General features: G+C 48.4%; 2 protein-coding genes across 3 annotated transcripts in view; one reads left to right on the top strand and one right to left on the bottom strand.

Annotated features, from left to right (window-relative positions):
- LOC144132741 (uncharacterized) overlaps nt 1-16,335 on the top strand; it is a 646,537-nt gene that overhangs the window by 264,780 nt on the left and 365,422 nt on the right. The gene's annotated exons all lie outside the window — the stretch shown is intronic.
- On the bottom strand, nt 651-14,696 carry LOC144132729 (uncharacterized). Of its 2 annotated transcripts, XM_077665338.1 has the most exons (4): nt 14,186-14,678; nt 11,453-11,487; nt 7,259-7,452; nt 651-1,235 (listed from the first exon to the last, which is right to left on the bottom strand). In XM_077665338.1, exons 1-4 carry the CDS (start codon nt 14,259-14,261, stop codon nt 1,199-1,201), a joined length of 342 nt encoding a protein of 113 aa, XP_077521464.1. In that variant the 5' UTR covers nt 14,262-14,678; the 3' UTR covers nt 651-1,198. The 2 variants fall into 2 exon arrangements, 1 of the variants encoding a protein (XP_077521464.1); XR_013314920.1 differs by lacking the exons at nt 7,259-7,452; nt 11,453-11,487 and having other exon boundaries at nt 14,186-14,696.

Here is a 16,335-nt window from a genome sequence, read left to right as displayed (position 1 = left end):
GTTGGAAACAAGGCCACAGTTTTCGAAGACTTGTACACCACTGGTGCGACTAAGTTATCCTGTTGCCCGGAGTCATACCGACGGTTGAAAAAATTGAAAGCCTGCATTTTGAGCATCCTTTCTGGCCGCATTGGAAGTCTGATATGTGCCGTTATTAAGAGGTATCTAGAGCAATGTCTCACTCTAATGTCTATGTCTACAGAGTAGAGGAAAGTGTTTGCACTCGTCAGATCAGTCCAATGTCATTTCTCTAACAAGTGAGTGCCTTTACTCACAAGGTGTACGCGGTGCCCTTTTACTAGCATGCGCAAATGTTCGAAAACCAATTTACGTGAGTGCCACCAAGTGCACATGCGAAGTGGCAGGCGTGTTCCCAACATGAACTACACTTTTGCAACACAATCTGGGTGCTTTTTTTTTTTTTTTTCAAACCAGTAAGCAGCGCGGGAAAAGGCACAGCTAGGAAAAGAGGTGCGCAAATGCAGCGTGGCACTCTTTCTTTTCACCTTTGCGACATCTCTGTAGGTACATTTAGGACTCCTCAGTACTGGTGCATGTGACTGAAATGACGCTGAAACTGAATCATTGACAGCCACCTCATTTTGACAACCAATTTAATCAATTATAATGAGTATCGTCATCAGCCTGGATGCACACACTGCAGAACAAATTGAGACCTCTCTCCTGTTAGCCCTGTCCTGTGCCAGCTGCAGCCACCTGATCCCTGAAAGCTTCGTAATGTCATCTAACTTCCTGCTGTCCCACTGCTACGTTTCCTGTCCCTCCTCCTAATCGCATGCCCTGCCCAAGCCCATTCCTCTAGATTTTGACTAAGATGTCATTAACACGTGTTAGATCTCTGACCCACTCTGCCCGTCTCCTGTCTTAACGCTACACCAAAAGATCGAATCGAGTAAATGTGGTTCAACCAAACATTTTCCAGCGCCAACACCTGCTTGCGCACTCGCACGATGTTTTTGGGCCGTCCGACAGTTGGAGCGAGGCCGTCCGGAAAAGCGTCTTGCAACAGGGCACCAGCGCAGCAGCAGCCGTCGAAACAAGAAGGCCCGAAGGCCGGCGATGGTGGAACGGTCACGTGACCAAGTATGGCCGGCGGCAAAAGCGATCTTACAGCAGCCTCTGAAGTGGCGGTGCTCGGCTTGCTGTGTGCGTCGTACGGCCGCTTGATGACGTCGCCCTATTTTTCTTGCCATCGCTGGGATTTCCTGTGCCATCTGCGAGTACAACACACTCCGCTTGTAATGAGACTAGTAATTCTTTCGCATTAAAAATTGCAGCGCTATGTTAAGCGCATTACTCAGCGATACCCGTTAAATGCGTGCTGTATGTATACATGCTGCTTCCCAAGTGGGTCGTACGTGAAGGCGGCAGGGCCATGTGCTCCGCTTGTGCCGTTCGCGTACGGTGGCCTGTACTACCCGGTGTAAATCGGTTTGCCATTCAGACCTGGGCTATTGTGCATGCAGGCCCCCTTTGCCTATACTGACCCCCCCCTGTCGCCTGCTACGCTACTGGAAATATGCCATGTTTCATTTTAATTCCACCAGATTAAGAAGAACGATCAACGAGATTATTATTATTGTTATTATTATAAGGAAAACAACAAAACTGGCTTGAAACGCGTGCTGTTGTAAACACCAACACATATGTCCACTTTGTGATTAATCTGCATTCTCGTTTCAGCAAAAGCTAGGCTTTAAGGAAAAAGTTTGGTGCACTCAAGGTGAACAATTAAGAACGTAGAAAAGACAACACAGCACAGATGTCGATCCGTGTGAAGCTATAGGCTTTGTTTGCATCACTAAGTTTAATCCCCGTGAGGAGACGCATAGTTGTATCCAAAACATTCTTTATTAAAACTCAAGCATAAGATGCAGTAATCGTTATACACATTATTCTATAAATATGCAATAGATATATACAATACGTACTTAAGGCAATACAAACGCCATAAAACGTGACATTGAAGATGCCGACCACAACAATGTAAAGAACACACAAAAGACGTTTGGGCTCCCATACGTACGGGAGACTTAATTGTTCACAGTAAAAAACGAGAAGCGGGTGCGCAAGCTTATGTATGCTTGAAAAGGGGGCGCAGGGAGCGTGCGTAAGCAGTTGTCAGATTTCCGCGGTTTAGGTTCAAGGTGTGACAGGTCGTTTGTATAATCAAAGTTCCAGGCAAAGACGAGGGAATTTCCTCTTTTCGGCCGCAAGAACTTGTGCCTTGCCCCAGTCGATAACGTGCCGCTTCGATATGCAGTGTTCGGCGATAGCACTGGAACCCACTTTACTTTTGACGGAATTTGTGACAGTTACGTAACACGGCCCCTGGGTTGACTGCATTGGAGGAGACGGGAGGTTGACGCACAGCTTTCAGGCATCCTCTCGCGCCGGTCCCCGCAGAGACCCGGTTGGCATTTGTGTGTCGCGGGCGGGTCGATGGCACCGCAGAGACGGCACACCTTGACTTCGGGGTTGGGGCATACGTCGGGCCGGTGGCCCGGTTGCATGCACGTCGAGCAGAACCCGCGCCGGACGATGCGGATGGCACAGAAACTCCCTCGCTCCTTGGTAGACCATTCGAGGCAGACATGGTCCACTGAAAGCGAGAAGGGCCGTTGTGGAGGAGCCGAGAATCTGGGCGTGTAGGATTTCGATTCTTGTGTCTCACCTACAGAGATGCCATGAGCGACTCTTGGGTTTCGGTGAACCGGAGTCCGTGGATGACTCCTCTGAGTGTGCTTTTGGTCATTCCATGCAGCTCCTATAGGTGGCGCAGCGGCATCACGACATGGCGGACAAGACGGTTATGGCGCCGATGCCATAGCGTGCGTCTCTGTTGATGCGGGTTCTTGGCGTTGTGGCACTTTGGTGCGATTTTTAGAGTCTAGATAAGCAGCAGTATCAATAGTACCGTATACGCTTAAGTTTAGCTGCATTACTGGCGCGAATTAAATTTTATCGATATAAGCATGGAATCGCTAGTTTGCAAGTGCCGCAAAAAGTCCGAAACTTGCGAACTCAGCATAGTAAAGTGCGACATACACTTTGAAGTGTAATTTTTTGCGTGTTCACTTTCTTGTTTCGGCACTCACCCGAAAGCAGAAAGAAACTACTTTAACGATCCAAACAGTCTGACGCCATATTTCGTGCCTACACGAGCGCGGCCCTTACCCGCATAAATACGGTATGTACTAGCGGGGACAAAAGGGGTATACTCCAAGTAGCGGGAGCCGCAGCAACGTAAAACTGCATCGTAACGCCATCTAAAGCACGAAAGATTGAAGCGAGTCAAGCGACGTGCCTGCAGATAATAAAGGGCTCCCATTGGCTGTCTAGATCGCAGATGCCGCCTGTAGATGCCGTTACGATGCACTTTTCCTTTGCTCCGGCTCCCGCTGCGTGGAGTATACCTCTTTTGTCCACGACAGTAAATTTATTGCGCGCTGATCGTATAAAGACACAATTGAAAACAAAAAAATAAGCAGTTGGTAATGCTGGCCACGGTCCATGGCATAATATAACTGCAATTACCAATTCCAACAGTGATCAGAATCAACTTTTTAATGTTGGGTTGTATCAATGAAGCCATAAACGTCAAAACCATTGAGCCTACATTTTTGACTCGTCATTGGCTGCTTGTTTAGGTAAACAGAAAAGTTTTACCAGCGGTCTCCATTTTCTCACGGAGGAATTCTGTTCGGTGGTGCTGAATGTGGGTGGAGCTTTACTGCAGATTTAATTGTATCCGACTATAGTCCACCTGCAGCGTACGTTGGCCACATATGCGGTAAAAGAAGAGACAATGTTAGCTGTTGTTTGAAACGGCAGCCAGGGTGTGCACTTTATGATACAGTCTAAATTTGAGCTCAAAATGTGTTTTGACTAGCAGGGGAAAACGCTTTGATCGAGCGAGCAGACGAAAATTGCCAAGAACCGTATGCGGTTATTCATCCACTTTGCGCATTATGTCCGAGAACTGAAGGTACAATTGTGGAGTTCTTGCCATTCATGTCGCCATTTTGCAGTCAAGTCGTGACCAGAAAGCCGTGTTTAATCCAGACCAGAATGGATTGAAGCGTGATTAAAATGTTTGTTTTCTACAAACTTCCTCCTTAAAATATAACCAATATACTTCAAAGCACTGCTTTCATGCAGCTGTACGTAATACGCTACGTTGGTCGCATGAACAAAACTCCGAATAGGAATGCACTGACGGCATGGTGTCGTGGCATCAACAGAGTACGTCGCTAGCAGACGGGTCATTGGGCTCAAACACAATATCAACCTGTAGGACGCACTTAATCACTGCTTTTTGAACTCTTTACGTGTTGGCGGAAACAACGTGTTTAGAATGTTCGCACATCGTAGAATAACAATACGCTCATTTTTGATGCGAATCTTACGCTCCTAACCGCTGCGATTGCACGCGCCGCGCGGAGTGATCACCGTCTCGCCGCTTCAGGAAGAGGCCGCGTGGCGCCGCCACCGTCGCTGGAACGACCGATATTACAGAACTCTGCCGCCGAGTTTTTGCACGGCGTGCTGATGACGAGGATATTAGAGTGAGGGCGGACCCTCCCTGGATCCATTGTGGGTTTTGACATGAACGAACCACGGCTTCTGAGAGTACGGGTGTCTTTACAGAGAATGAGACCTGTATTCGGGCGAATACGCATCTTTGAGTAGAGGCGACAGACGAGGTCGACCCGGGAGGTGCCTTCGATCGTTGTGGGGAGTGTATTGACGAGCACTCACGTTGGATTTTGTGTTCATGCTGGTGGTTCTAGCTGCCCTCCGGAGCTTCTTTTAACGGCCAACTCCCATCCCTGGCCCTTTGCCGGGGAGGGAGCTCGTCAGCGCCGGACATTGAAGTGGGGGGGGGGGGGGTAGATTCTGGGAAAAATCCTCGAATTTGCGAGCCCATATCGGAGTCTGGAGATGTCGAAATCCTGGGGTGGTCCCAGGTCCGTGGACGGGCCCGCCATAGTGGGCTGTCGCGTTAGGGATAGCGGGAGTGAGGCGCGGCGTGGTTCCGCGAAGGGACGAAAGGTCACCGGCGGCCGAGAGCGCGACCGGTTTCGTCGGGGCAGGCGACTCGCAGCTTGTCGATCCTGGCGCGTTCACACTTGGTCATTCGGCGGCGAGAGCAAGCGAAATCCGCGGCCGCCGAAAAGCTGCATCGTTTACACTTCCCGGCCACCGCGTCTCCGCTCATCGTCCGTGCGTTGTCTGCTCACGGCATACACAGATATGGCTAAAGTCAGGAGGTGGGGGGTTCGCTCATCGACCTCGTTCACTTCCGACTCTGCGGTTTCGCGCTTTTAGACAGTGCTCCACCAAAGTGGTAGTCGACGCTTGGTTCGCAGCACCCCCTCGCTCTCGACCTTGGAGCTGTCTCCGTCGTCCACTGCAGGACCGTGAAACCCGAGCGCCTGTGGGAATGTGGTGCCCTCTGTCGGCATCGGATGGAGTCTCTGGCACGACATCACCAGGTGCTCGATGGTCTCCTCCGCGTCGCCACACGCTCGGCATATTGCTGCCTGTGCTTCTGGTGTTGCATCGAAGCGACGGCGGTACACCAGTGTTCACAGCGCTCCGGCACGGGCCTCAAACAGCAATGCGCTACCTAGGCCGTTGTCAAAAATCTTTTCGGGTCCGATGCTGTTTTTGCACTCGCGGTACACAGCCAGTGTCGGTTTTTCCGCGAGCGCCTGCAGCCATTGGCGATTCTCTTTTTCCTGGACCCGTCTCCTTGCCTCCTGTTTCCATGCCGTTGCTGATTCGGCACTTATGGGTGTCTGGAAAAGTCCATACTTGCCTTCTATCTTGTGGAGGCGCTTCACCCATGTAGTGCTTAGGCATGTCGCAGTGAGGTATTCGAAGACCCGCCTTGCCCATCGGTTGCGGCTCATGAACTGCAGTCGACCGCGGTACTCCAGCTTGCTGCATGCCTCCCTTGCCTCAAAACTAGACCATCCCAGGTCGCCTTGAATGGCTGCATTGGCTGAAATGCGGCCGACCTCTGTTTACGCTCTAACCAATTTCTGGTGGCTGATGGGAGGCAGACCACTGCGTTGGCGAATGTGAGTCCTGGCACGTGCGCGAGCTTCCAGAGGTCGCGGACCATGGTGTACTGGTGGCACCACCACAGGCACCGACGTCGAAGGATGCATTGCGCATGAAGTGCAGATTGACGGCCCTTGGCCTCGTGCAATCTGAACATGTCAGTCTCAGCACACAAATTTATGCCCAGGTATTTATAAGATCTGTCGACTGTCAGGGTCTCTTCATTCAACATTTAAGCGCCTAGTGGCGCCATCTGGTGGTTAGGAGAGGAACCAAATTGCTGTCAACAAACCGACGCCCCTCTTAAGCCTAAAAAGGAAAGAATCCTCACCCAAAATAAAAAACAAAACAAATTTATCACTCAAACGCTTTCTTATGGGCGAGATTAGACAAATCGAAGAGCGCTGGCTCTTTTATGGCCAGTGAACGAGCTGAAAAAGGCAGTAACAGCGACGAATTCAGTCCGAAGCGAGGCATCCCGCACCGAATGCTCCGCCATGTTTGTCGCCGGCCTTCGTACTCGCCTTCCTATTGGCTGACGAGATTCGGGGGCTTTTTTTTTCCGGCGGAAGAATACGGTCCGCTAGGTAATTCGGCGGGATCTTCCCGGGGCAACAGATTCTGGCCGCTCTCGCCGCCGCGTTGTAGTACCACAGCCGGGCTAGAGCGCGCGCGTCCGTGATTGTATACTTAGATGTAGATAAATTACGTTGTATTCTCTAGTTGGTGAGTGAGCAGAGAGTTGAAGGGAATGGAAGAGCCTGCTGTTTACTCTACCTGTGGCATCATCCAAGGTACGGTTCTTTTTTTTTCTTCTAAGCAAAAACGAGCAGCGCCCGTCCTGTGTCCTCCATCTTGTCCTACGGTTTTTTTTTCTTCTAAGCAAAAACGAGCGTACAATGCAACCGAGCCAAGAACTGGAGAATTTCACGCCTCTTATTCTGTTCACATTTTATTCTGGCTCTTTTTGTCTTTTAAATTCGCAGCAAAAAGAATCTTTGGCGCTATTGAAGGCGCGAGGCGCATGAGGTGCTGTACGATCGAGTTTGCTGCATGCGGCCGAGCGGACAACTCCGGCGTTATTCTGATTTGCGCGCTCGTCAGTGCCGCCCGTGCGGCAGCACGAGCATGCGCCGTAGCAAAACACGAAGATATCTCAGCGTACCGCAGTCGTGGTCTAGTGGCTTGGGCGTCCGCCTCGGCTGCGGAAGGTTGTTGGTTCGAAACCCACCGGCGGCCACCCACCGGCACAAAATGGACGCAAGCGTCCCCCGGCTTCCTCAGGGGTGTGTGCTTGGAAGAGGCTCCGCAAACCCCGCTGCACCCCACGGGGGGCAAAACCAGTTTCGAACACTCAGCCTGCAAAGGTGGTTTGTGATTCAGATGAGACAATGAGTTGATCTTGGTGTTCGATGAAGTTTAAATGAGCTCGCTCTAGGGAGTTCAGCAGATGAGAATTTGCTCGAAGAAGTTCAGCATGCTGCGCCATTAAAAACACGCTGATATTGTCGTTCACCCGAGACATGTTTACCTGTGAGATATTTCGTTGCAGGTAAAACCGCGATCAGCTGTGATAGCCATGGAAGTTGACGCGGTCGACCCTGACGTCTGCGAACCAAGTCGCAACAAACTTAATTTTTGCAACACCGCCGACGAGGTTCTAAAACAGAGTGGCGGGAAGCGATTAATGTTTGCGCTATTTCTACTTCATGGAGTGAAAAAAAGGCATCACACCGCGATCGTGACACAACTCGTTCGACCGCTAGTCGGCTAGATTCCGCTGAAGACAGCCCATATATGCAACCGTTCTAATTACCATCTAAGATTTTTGTCCCCTAATAGTCGAAGGACTCGGTCCAATACCACCTAGACTAGCTCGGTCTGTGCGCACGACGCGACCTTAGCGCCCTCAGCGGCGGTGGCGGCGCGTGCTCGACGAAGACTGTTCGGGTTCGGCTGTCGAGCCCGTGTCCCCTACTACGGCGCCAAACATGGCTCACAGACGGTCACGAATATTGCTTTCTCGTCGTAGTCACGTTATTCAAATCGGCGGCCGGACGGCTCGGCGTTGTGTGCCGCCACCGCTGCCCATGGTGGCGATATATACTGATCGATCTCGGGTGCGGTCAGCGCCGTGATGGTCGCCCGCTTCCTTGTGCACATCGAATTTTCCCTTGCAAACATATTCGGCCGCAGCAATAGCGGACTTACGAGTGCCGGATACGTGCAAATTGAGTTTGGACCCGCCGGGCACGTACAGGAGTTTCGGTTACGACTTATGCCACACACTGCACTTTTACTTAATGGAAAGAAATAATTATTATTGTTTCTTCTGATAAATTGCCAGAAAATTGTAGTTCTACTTTACCACTGTTTCCTCGCATGCCTATGCTTTTTCATTGCGAACTACTAGAACTTATGTGACAGTCTTCAAAACTTGTAAAGTATCAGTACGCGTACTTCACACGGCTCCACGATTCCAGGCAGGCAGCCACTTCGCCGAACAGAGAATGTAGCACTGCTAGAAAAGCAGTTTTAAGCTGCTGTCGTACAGTCTATGACTGCAGTTAATTCTGATAAGGCGCACCAACCTAAGATCGTGTCCCGCGCGCGAGTCAGCCCGACGACGGTTAGGGTCGGGGTATATTGCTGTTGTAAGGCGTGTCAGTTCTGATTTTGAGCAATACGGCACGAGCACGGCGTTGCGGCGGCCGAGCCAAACATTCTTCAACAGTAAAGGGATGTCAGTTAATTCTGATTCGGGGCAATACGGCACGAGCACGGCGTTGTGCTTTTCAGCGCAACTGTCACGAATCTTGCTGCCAGCAATTCGGTTACCCCCGTAAAAGCGGAAAAGAATTGCCACCGCACATCGCTTTATTTACAGACTGCAACGCCAGCAGCAGCTCACGACGGCGCGCCAAGCAGTAGTACGTCCGGCCGCCAATTTTAATCGAGTAGTCGCGGCGGCCGGCGACCGAGCCGAACATTCTTCGAGCGCGCGCCGCCGCTGAGGGCGCTAAGGTCGCGTCGTGTGCATACCTTTTCCGGTTCAAGATCACGACGTCGTGCGCACAGACCGAGTCTATTTGAAGAGTACGTGCCCCCATTGAAATTTACGCTATACCCAAACGTGCAATAACTATTTCAGAACGACGACGCGATTCGTATCGCGAATTCTCGGAGCCAAGGATACGGCACTAGAACAAGCTAGGTTAGCAGTACATATTCCATCGTTTGTAATTATAACAGGGAAGTTCACATAGCTGAGATCAGGCACAGATTAAATCATCAGCTATTCAAACTAGCACACAAGAGTCTTTTCACATGTGTTATAACTGCCTTTATTTTGTAGCTTTTTCAATAATCCGTGCACACTTTTGTTGTCATCTATAAACGTTGGTTGTCACTTTCAAGTAAACAGGCCTCCTTGCTGTCTCCCCACTTCACTGTTATTGCAAAAGACACTTATCTATTCATCGAAATAAGATGTGTGTGTCTGCATTATGCATGCATTAAAAATGCCATATTTTAGCACACTGCTGTCGACTACGAACCCAAATACATGATAAAATTATGACATTCCCAGTGATTTGGAATACGGAAAATCAGTTGTAACTGCAGCAGTTCTGCATTTCACAGAAGAGTGACCATGCAACAGTACTGATTTCTCTTTGTAATTTCATTCACCCCATTGGAAAACCCAAAATTGAAATAGCACAGCGTGGTGACAATTAAAGGGGCCAAGCCATCTATCAAAGCACTGAAATGCACAGCTTTGGTTTTTGCACAGTGACAGCGAGAAACCAGATTTATTTTAGCAGTCATTCCTTAGCTCGTATTGCAATGAGAACTGCACGAGCTGGAATGCAGTAGTGCAAACAAGCCTGGAGAGTTGTGCTCAGAGCCAGTCAATGGTGACACTCGCAGAAACAAACTGGCATGTTGTCTGTACAACTCCAAAAATTCTGAAAGTGCCCATGCTAATTAAAACAAAGTGGTTGCTTAGTACTTAGTAAAAGGCCATTCATGCCTTTTACCTTCAGTGCAAACATAACTTCATGTGGGAGTTGGTAAAAAGGCTTACATCTGGACTGCTCCTAGTTGAGGTTGGGAAAAAATACTTTATTCACGGAAACCAGATACACTGACCCTGCATAGTGATTATATCTCAAGCAGAATTTGTAAAAATATATATACAGGGTGAAAGCTGTGTTGTTGCAAAATACAGTGAAATAAAAAATAAGCATTTAAGTGTGTGTAGGGAATACATGCATATATCCTAGCTCTCATATAGCTTTACAGTAATGTTTAAGAGTTTTTTCTGACCAGAAAAAAAATGAGAGATCGTAACAGTGATTCTGGTTCTCAAAATAGCAGATAAAAGTGAGCATTGTCTGTGGCACTTGTCATGTATAATATTTTGGAACATGCAAGCTGTTGCTTATTAGCAGAATCTTCTGCCAAGTAAAGCTTATTTCAGCGACAGTTTGGTTTTCAAACTGACGAAGTGCCTTTTAGGCATACCTTACGTTAAAATGACTTTGTCGTTAACCTAAGCTGCTTGAAGATCTTTGCCTAGGCTATGCCTACTTTTCGGCTTCATACAGGGAGTGTATGCTGTCATATAGAAGGGCTGCATGTATTAGGTAAACAAATGTCTTGTGGCCTTCTTTTTCAAAATAAGGCACCAAAATGATAATCCTCCTTAGGACTCTTTTTGAAAAAACTCGTGTGTCTAATGTAAGGAAAACAGCAGCTCTAATGAATAACTTAATATTGAGTACAGGTTTGTGCCTTTCCATGCGTTTCACTGCCGTCAATGTAAGAAAATCACTGCAGCTGTAATCTGACTCCATTCAGGACGACAGAACTCTATGTGATATTTAGCTTTATTATAGAGGCGAAGGAGGCACCCTTTTATAAACACTGTAAATGCTGGCCCCATAACATACCTGGCTTGCCATTTCAGATGAGGATAAGCATCAAATGACACACGTAGATAAAAGTGCACATACATAAACATGCGCACCTAGCATTTTAACCAGATCACATAATGGAAGGCTCAGTGTTGCTTCGCTTGAAACAGGGTAGGATACAAGCACAAAGGAAATACTGACACATATCAGCTCGTAATGGAGACGGGTATGGCTGATAGTAAAAACTATTAATGCAGTACTATTAACACTGGCAAATAGGCCATTCTCGAGCACAGAGACGGTTGTTCTGGAGGGCTGGAATGTTGGTATTGTTAGTGGGATGGCAGACCATATAGCAATCAATGAAGGCTAGTTAAATGAAACAGTGAAAGGAAGGTCATTAATGAATGTAAGAAAAAGGGAAGCACCATGTACAATACCTTTGCGGTTGCCCGAGATTCCAAAAGAAGAAAGGCTGGAAGAGTAAGAGTTAGCATGGGCCAACTGCTGTTAGCTGGCTAGGATCACTTAAATCCCGCTCAGAACAGTACGATGCAAGGAATTATTCTATAAACGATTTGATCACATGCTTTCTGAAAGAGCTTAAGGTGCAAGTGTGTGTCATGAAGAACGAAAAGTTGGCTATCAAGGAATGCTTTTCAAAAGCGTACTGATCTGGAAGGAACAATTTAATGGGCCACAGCAGAATTTTAACCTTGTGAGAGTACATAGTGTCTTTCATGATTAGGAACCCATGCTAGTCATAGAAATGGAGCAATGATTTTGTGGTTGTGACATTATCAGAAAAAAAAAAATTTACCACATTCTGCAGCTTGCAGGCATGTCTTGCCAATATCCAGCGTGTAATATGATGGCTTGAATTACAGACAGTTTTTCTGGGGATGAAACTTTATCAAAGCATGCATGCCTTGTTAACATGGAAACTTGCTGTTTGGACAACTGACAGGGTTTAAGTGCACAAGGCCCATTGGGACCTGGATATTTCTGTCGTGTAATATGGACTGCAATGCGAATGTCTGAACTGTGGTAACCAGATACTATAACACAGCACAAGGCTTGTTAGAATTGTTTGGCGAGAAAAAGAAACTGAATCATATGGCTGTTGCATCGTGGAATTGCCCTCATACCACTTGCAGCATAGCGTGCAGTTGTTGTTAAACCTTGAACTGCCAGGCATGCCGACTCTCTCCGCTTGCACTTTCTGACTGACAAAGCACTTCTCTTTCTGGCGTCAAAATCATTGCCACCGAAAGGCTCGGCGACTCATTTCCTGACACACTTTGTTCACTGCACAAATTAATTAAGCCACTTGCTGACAGTATAACCTTTTTGTTATAATCTCACAGATCTTTACTTGCAATGCTAATTTAACGTTTTTTAAACAGAGCACACGGCAAGAAGAAAAAAACCACTCGCATGTCGGGCACAAGGAGAACTTGACACAGGTGCAAAGCAGGGAATCTGCAAATACAATCCAATCAGTAAGAAAATGGGTTGAAATTAAATGTGACCTCAGCCTCGACAGGCCAATGGCTGCACCGGCACTGTAGTACTTTCAGAAATAGCTCAACGTCAGAATTGCAGGGGCAACTACAGTGCAGTAGCGCATAGCACATTTTGAAAAATCAAAATAAACCTCGTTAACGTGGTTTGACAATATGCATAAATATGGCCCCGTCACGACCATACGACAAATGTAAACAAATGTGTGTCCCAAGAAACCGATAGCTAAGCATTGTGGAAGGTGCAAACAAGCATCTACATTCAAGCAAACAGATTTAGGAATGCAGCAAATGCAAAGAAGGCGAAGGAAATCTAGAAGCATTCTACATTTCTGACAAATTCATTCTCATAGGCCCCCCATTGCCTTCATCCAGCAGGCAAATAATGTTCACTGCAAGCAGTTGCAGGTAAATGAATGCAGCAGATGCATGTGTGCATGTGCATTGGTGACATATGCTTCTAAAGGCTTTGAGAATGGCTCACACCAGCTGGTAATGCCTACTTAGGAAGCGCTAGTTAACAGCTGCTCGACACAAATAAAGCGAAGTTGTTGAGCCCCTTGCCGAGAGCAGTGTAGTGAAAACAATCACAAATATGGAATCAGGTGCTGATTCAAAGGGCACAGTTTCTATCCCGACTGTCATGGCTCATGGAGCACTTCGAGATCGCTGCATTTCACCAATGGCCATGGCAACCACGATAATACACTTAATATTGAAAGCATTTGTCAAAAATCCAACTTCACTCCTTGCTGCTAAGCACAAAATAAATGGTAATCACATCACTTTACTTTTCATGAAAATGCTCTTCATTTTTAATTACAATTCGCTTTAAGGAAAACTGTGTATGCACAGTTCTGATCCAGAACCAATGTGTTCGTATTAATAAGGCACAATTTCATATGGGTTGCTTGCTTTGAGAAGTGTAAGCATCTGCTGTGGCCTTTTTCCTTTTTTTTGCAACAGATAAAACGGAATGCTCATGAAAAAGAGTTGCACTAGTAGGTACATATTAGAGACTTGTGCATTGTGAAACACCGGTGAATGAGTTGTGACAATGGTTTTTGTTCCTACATAAGTGTTCCTGATCTGGTGATAACATATGTTACAACCCAAACTTAACACTACTACTTTGGCTCAGAACATGCGATATCACATGCAGGGGAAGTTGGATTAATTCAATTTGTCATGCAAATATTTATTGCAGATATGGGTCCTCGGAGCCTGCAGTAAATAAAAAAAGAAGCTCCAGATGTGAGAGCTGCTGTGCATACCGATGTTCTCACACAGGTTACAAAGTGCCGCTGGCATACCATCGTAATCCGGCCGCTCATAGTAATAATAATAATACCATGCTGAATACGCCGATTCTCGTCCACTTATAGTCGCAAATTGCGTTTTATGGAGAACAATGCCGCAGAATGCTGGCGACGCTTGTGTAGTCCCGGCAGAAAGCAGCTCAACGGCTGTGCAGCCTAGGTCGCTTCGCATACGCAAAACACACGCTTGAGAATGGCCCCGTCGCACTCACGGCGGTTATCAAACTCAGTGCACACGCGTGCACCCGAACCAGGATCTGCTGTACAGCTCTAAGTTCATTTCAGCATTCGGAAAACGAGGCGTGCGTAGTAAGCTTTTCAACGTACTTACACTTGCAGGCGATATCACCGACTGACGCAAAAGCACTCGTTCCGACTGCAATCACTTTCACTACACTGATACTCATTACTGCGCTGTGAAGCTTACTGTATGCGCAGGAAATTCACTCTGGGGAGCTACTTATTGCTGCTGTTCGTGAATATCGTCGCGCGAATAAAGAACACTTGAAACTATCACAAACGGCTCCAAATAGCACTTCGCGACACCGGCACTGTTACGTCTTGCGTAGACAGCGTTGGTTTGAAGGCCGCTCGGTCAACTCGGTGTAGACGGCGACAAAACAACTTTGGGGAAACTGCCGCTTGCCGCTGTTGCACACGGTGAAGCTCGAAGTCGCTGTCAACACTCGTAATAGTCACACGCGGCCAATATTAAGTGTTTCTCGGCACAGCTACCACCTACAAGGCCTGGTATTTCACTCCGCTTCGCGGGCGGCCATCTTGCTGAGGAGGCGCGGCCTGGCACCGGCAGACCTCTCCTGTTTCATTCACTCCTCATCCTCCGCCTCTCGTGCGTCCAAAAGTAAAAAGGTCCGTTCGATTCGCCTGCACTACATGAACTGGTTCTCGCGGTGCTGCACTTCGCCATTCGTTTCAGCGGTGCAAGATGGCCCCGTTTGCACGATGCCATTCGTTTCAAAAAAAGTGCACACGTTGTGCAGGTCTAGTTCATGAGAGTGCAGGAAAACTGTTGCGCCTCCTCAGTGGTCGGTGCCGAAATGGTGCAGCTGCAAAGTCTGTTCGATTCGCCTGCACTCCCTGCACCAGTTCTGTAAAGTTTCGCAGCGGTGCCGCGAGCGTGCAGCGCCAGTTCCAGCAGTTCAAGTGCTGCTTACTTCCAAAACTTGAACTGCTGGAACTGGCGCTGCACGCTCGCGGCACCGCCACGGCACCGCTGCGGAACATTACACAGAACTGGTGCAGGGAGTGCAGGAGAATCGAGCGGACCTAAAAATTGGAACTTGGTTTTTGGAGGAAGGAACTGGCGCAGTATCTATCTCACATCTCGGCGGACACCTGGGGCGCGATTACGGATCAGTCTCAATCGAAATTGTCTCAAAAAGTATATCATTTGGCTCTCTCCTATTGGTCGGCGGCCATTTTGATTTTTTTCGTCACTGACTGACGTCGTAAATGGCGCAGAAGTGGTGACGTTGGCCATCTAATTATGCGAGCAGATTGAGACGATTTTTTGAGACTGGAAAAAGTAGTATCAACACGTTTGAGACAGAAAATGGCGGCTGTTTACATCGTCGTATACGCGGGTGACCGCGCGAGCAACGGTGTCGGAGGGTGCATGAAGACGACTTTGACGCGCGGGAGAGTTATTTCGAGGAGACTGCGCAGTGTCTGTGCGACGAACTCGCCGTTGAACTGGGAAGTGCGCGAGTTAGTGCGCTGTCAGTGGAGCGGCAGGTGCTGTGCGCGCTGCGCTTCTTCGCCTCCGGTGGGTTTCAAGGCGCCCTTGGATATGAAGAAAACGTCGGCGCAGCCCAACCGACTGTGAACAAGCCTTTGCGGCGGGCAGCGGAGACCAATGTCAACGTTGGGTAACAGAAGGGGGGTGTTCGCTTTCCGAGGAGACCCGAGGAGAAGGCGGCGGCGAAGGAGGGCGTCCTTTGCCTAAACGTTCGCCGCGGCAGCATCTCCGGCGTCGTCGGGTGTGTCGATTGGGCACTCATCACTATTAAGGAGTCTGGGGGCAGTGCTGCGAACGAGCCGCAAGCGGTTCTACGCTGCGGACGTAATAGTGAGTATACCTCGGCCACTGTTTTTGACCGCATGAGTTCAAGTGCTACAATTGCATGAGCTACAAGTGCCGGCCTCGGCAGCGAGAGTGAGTACGGGCTGTGCTTGTTTTTTCTCAGATCTGTGGCGCGAACATGTGCATCCTGGCCGTGGACTAGCGCTGACCCGGATCCTTCCGCGACGCGTTTGTCTGGCGGCATTCCGAGGCGGAGGAAGGCCTGCTGGACGACGGTAATTTTTTTTTTCTGGGTAAGCAGTAAAATAGCCGTGTCACCCGTCGGGCGAACTCAGTCACATCTATTGAGCTCCAGCACTATGCATTTGGCCGGATCTGCTAAAGCTACAAGAATAAGTCTGGACAGTTACACAAATGCAGACACTTTACAGTATGAT

Source organism: Amblyomma americanum, chromosome 5 (genome assembly GCF_052857255.1).
Source record: "Amblyomma americanum isolate KBUSLIRL-KWMA chromosome 5, ASM5285725v1, whole genome shotgun sequence".
Lineage (NCBI taxonomy): Eukaryota > Metazoa > Arthropoda > Arachnida > Ixodida > Ixodidae > Amblyomma > Amblyomma americanum.
Note: the sequence above shows the minus strand (reverse complement) of the source record. Positions and strands in the feature narration are given on the sequence as shown.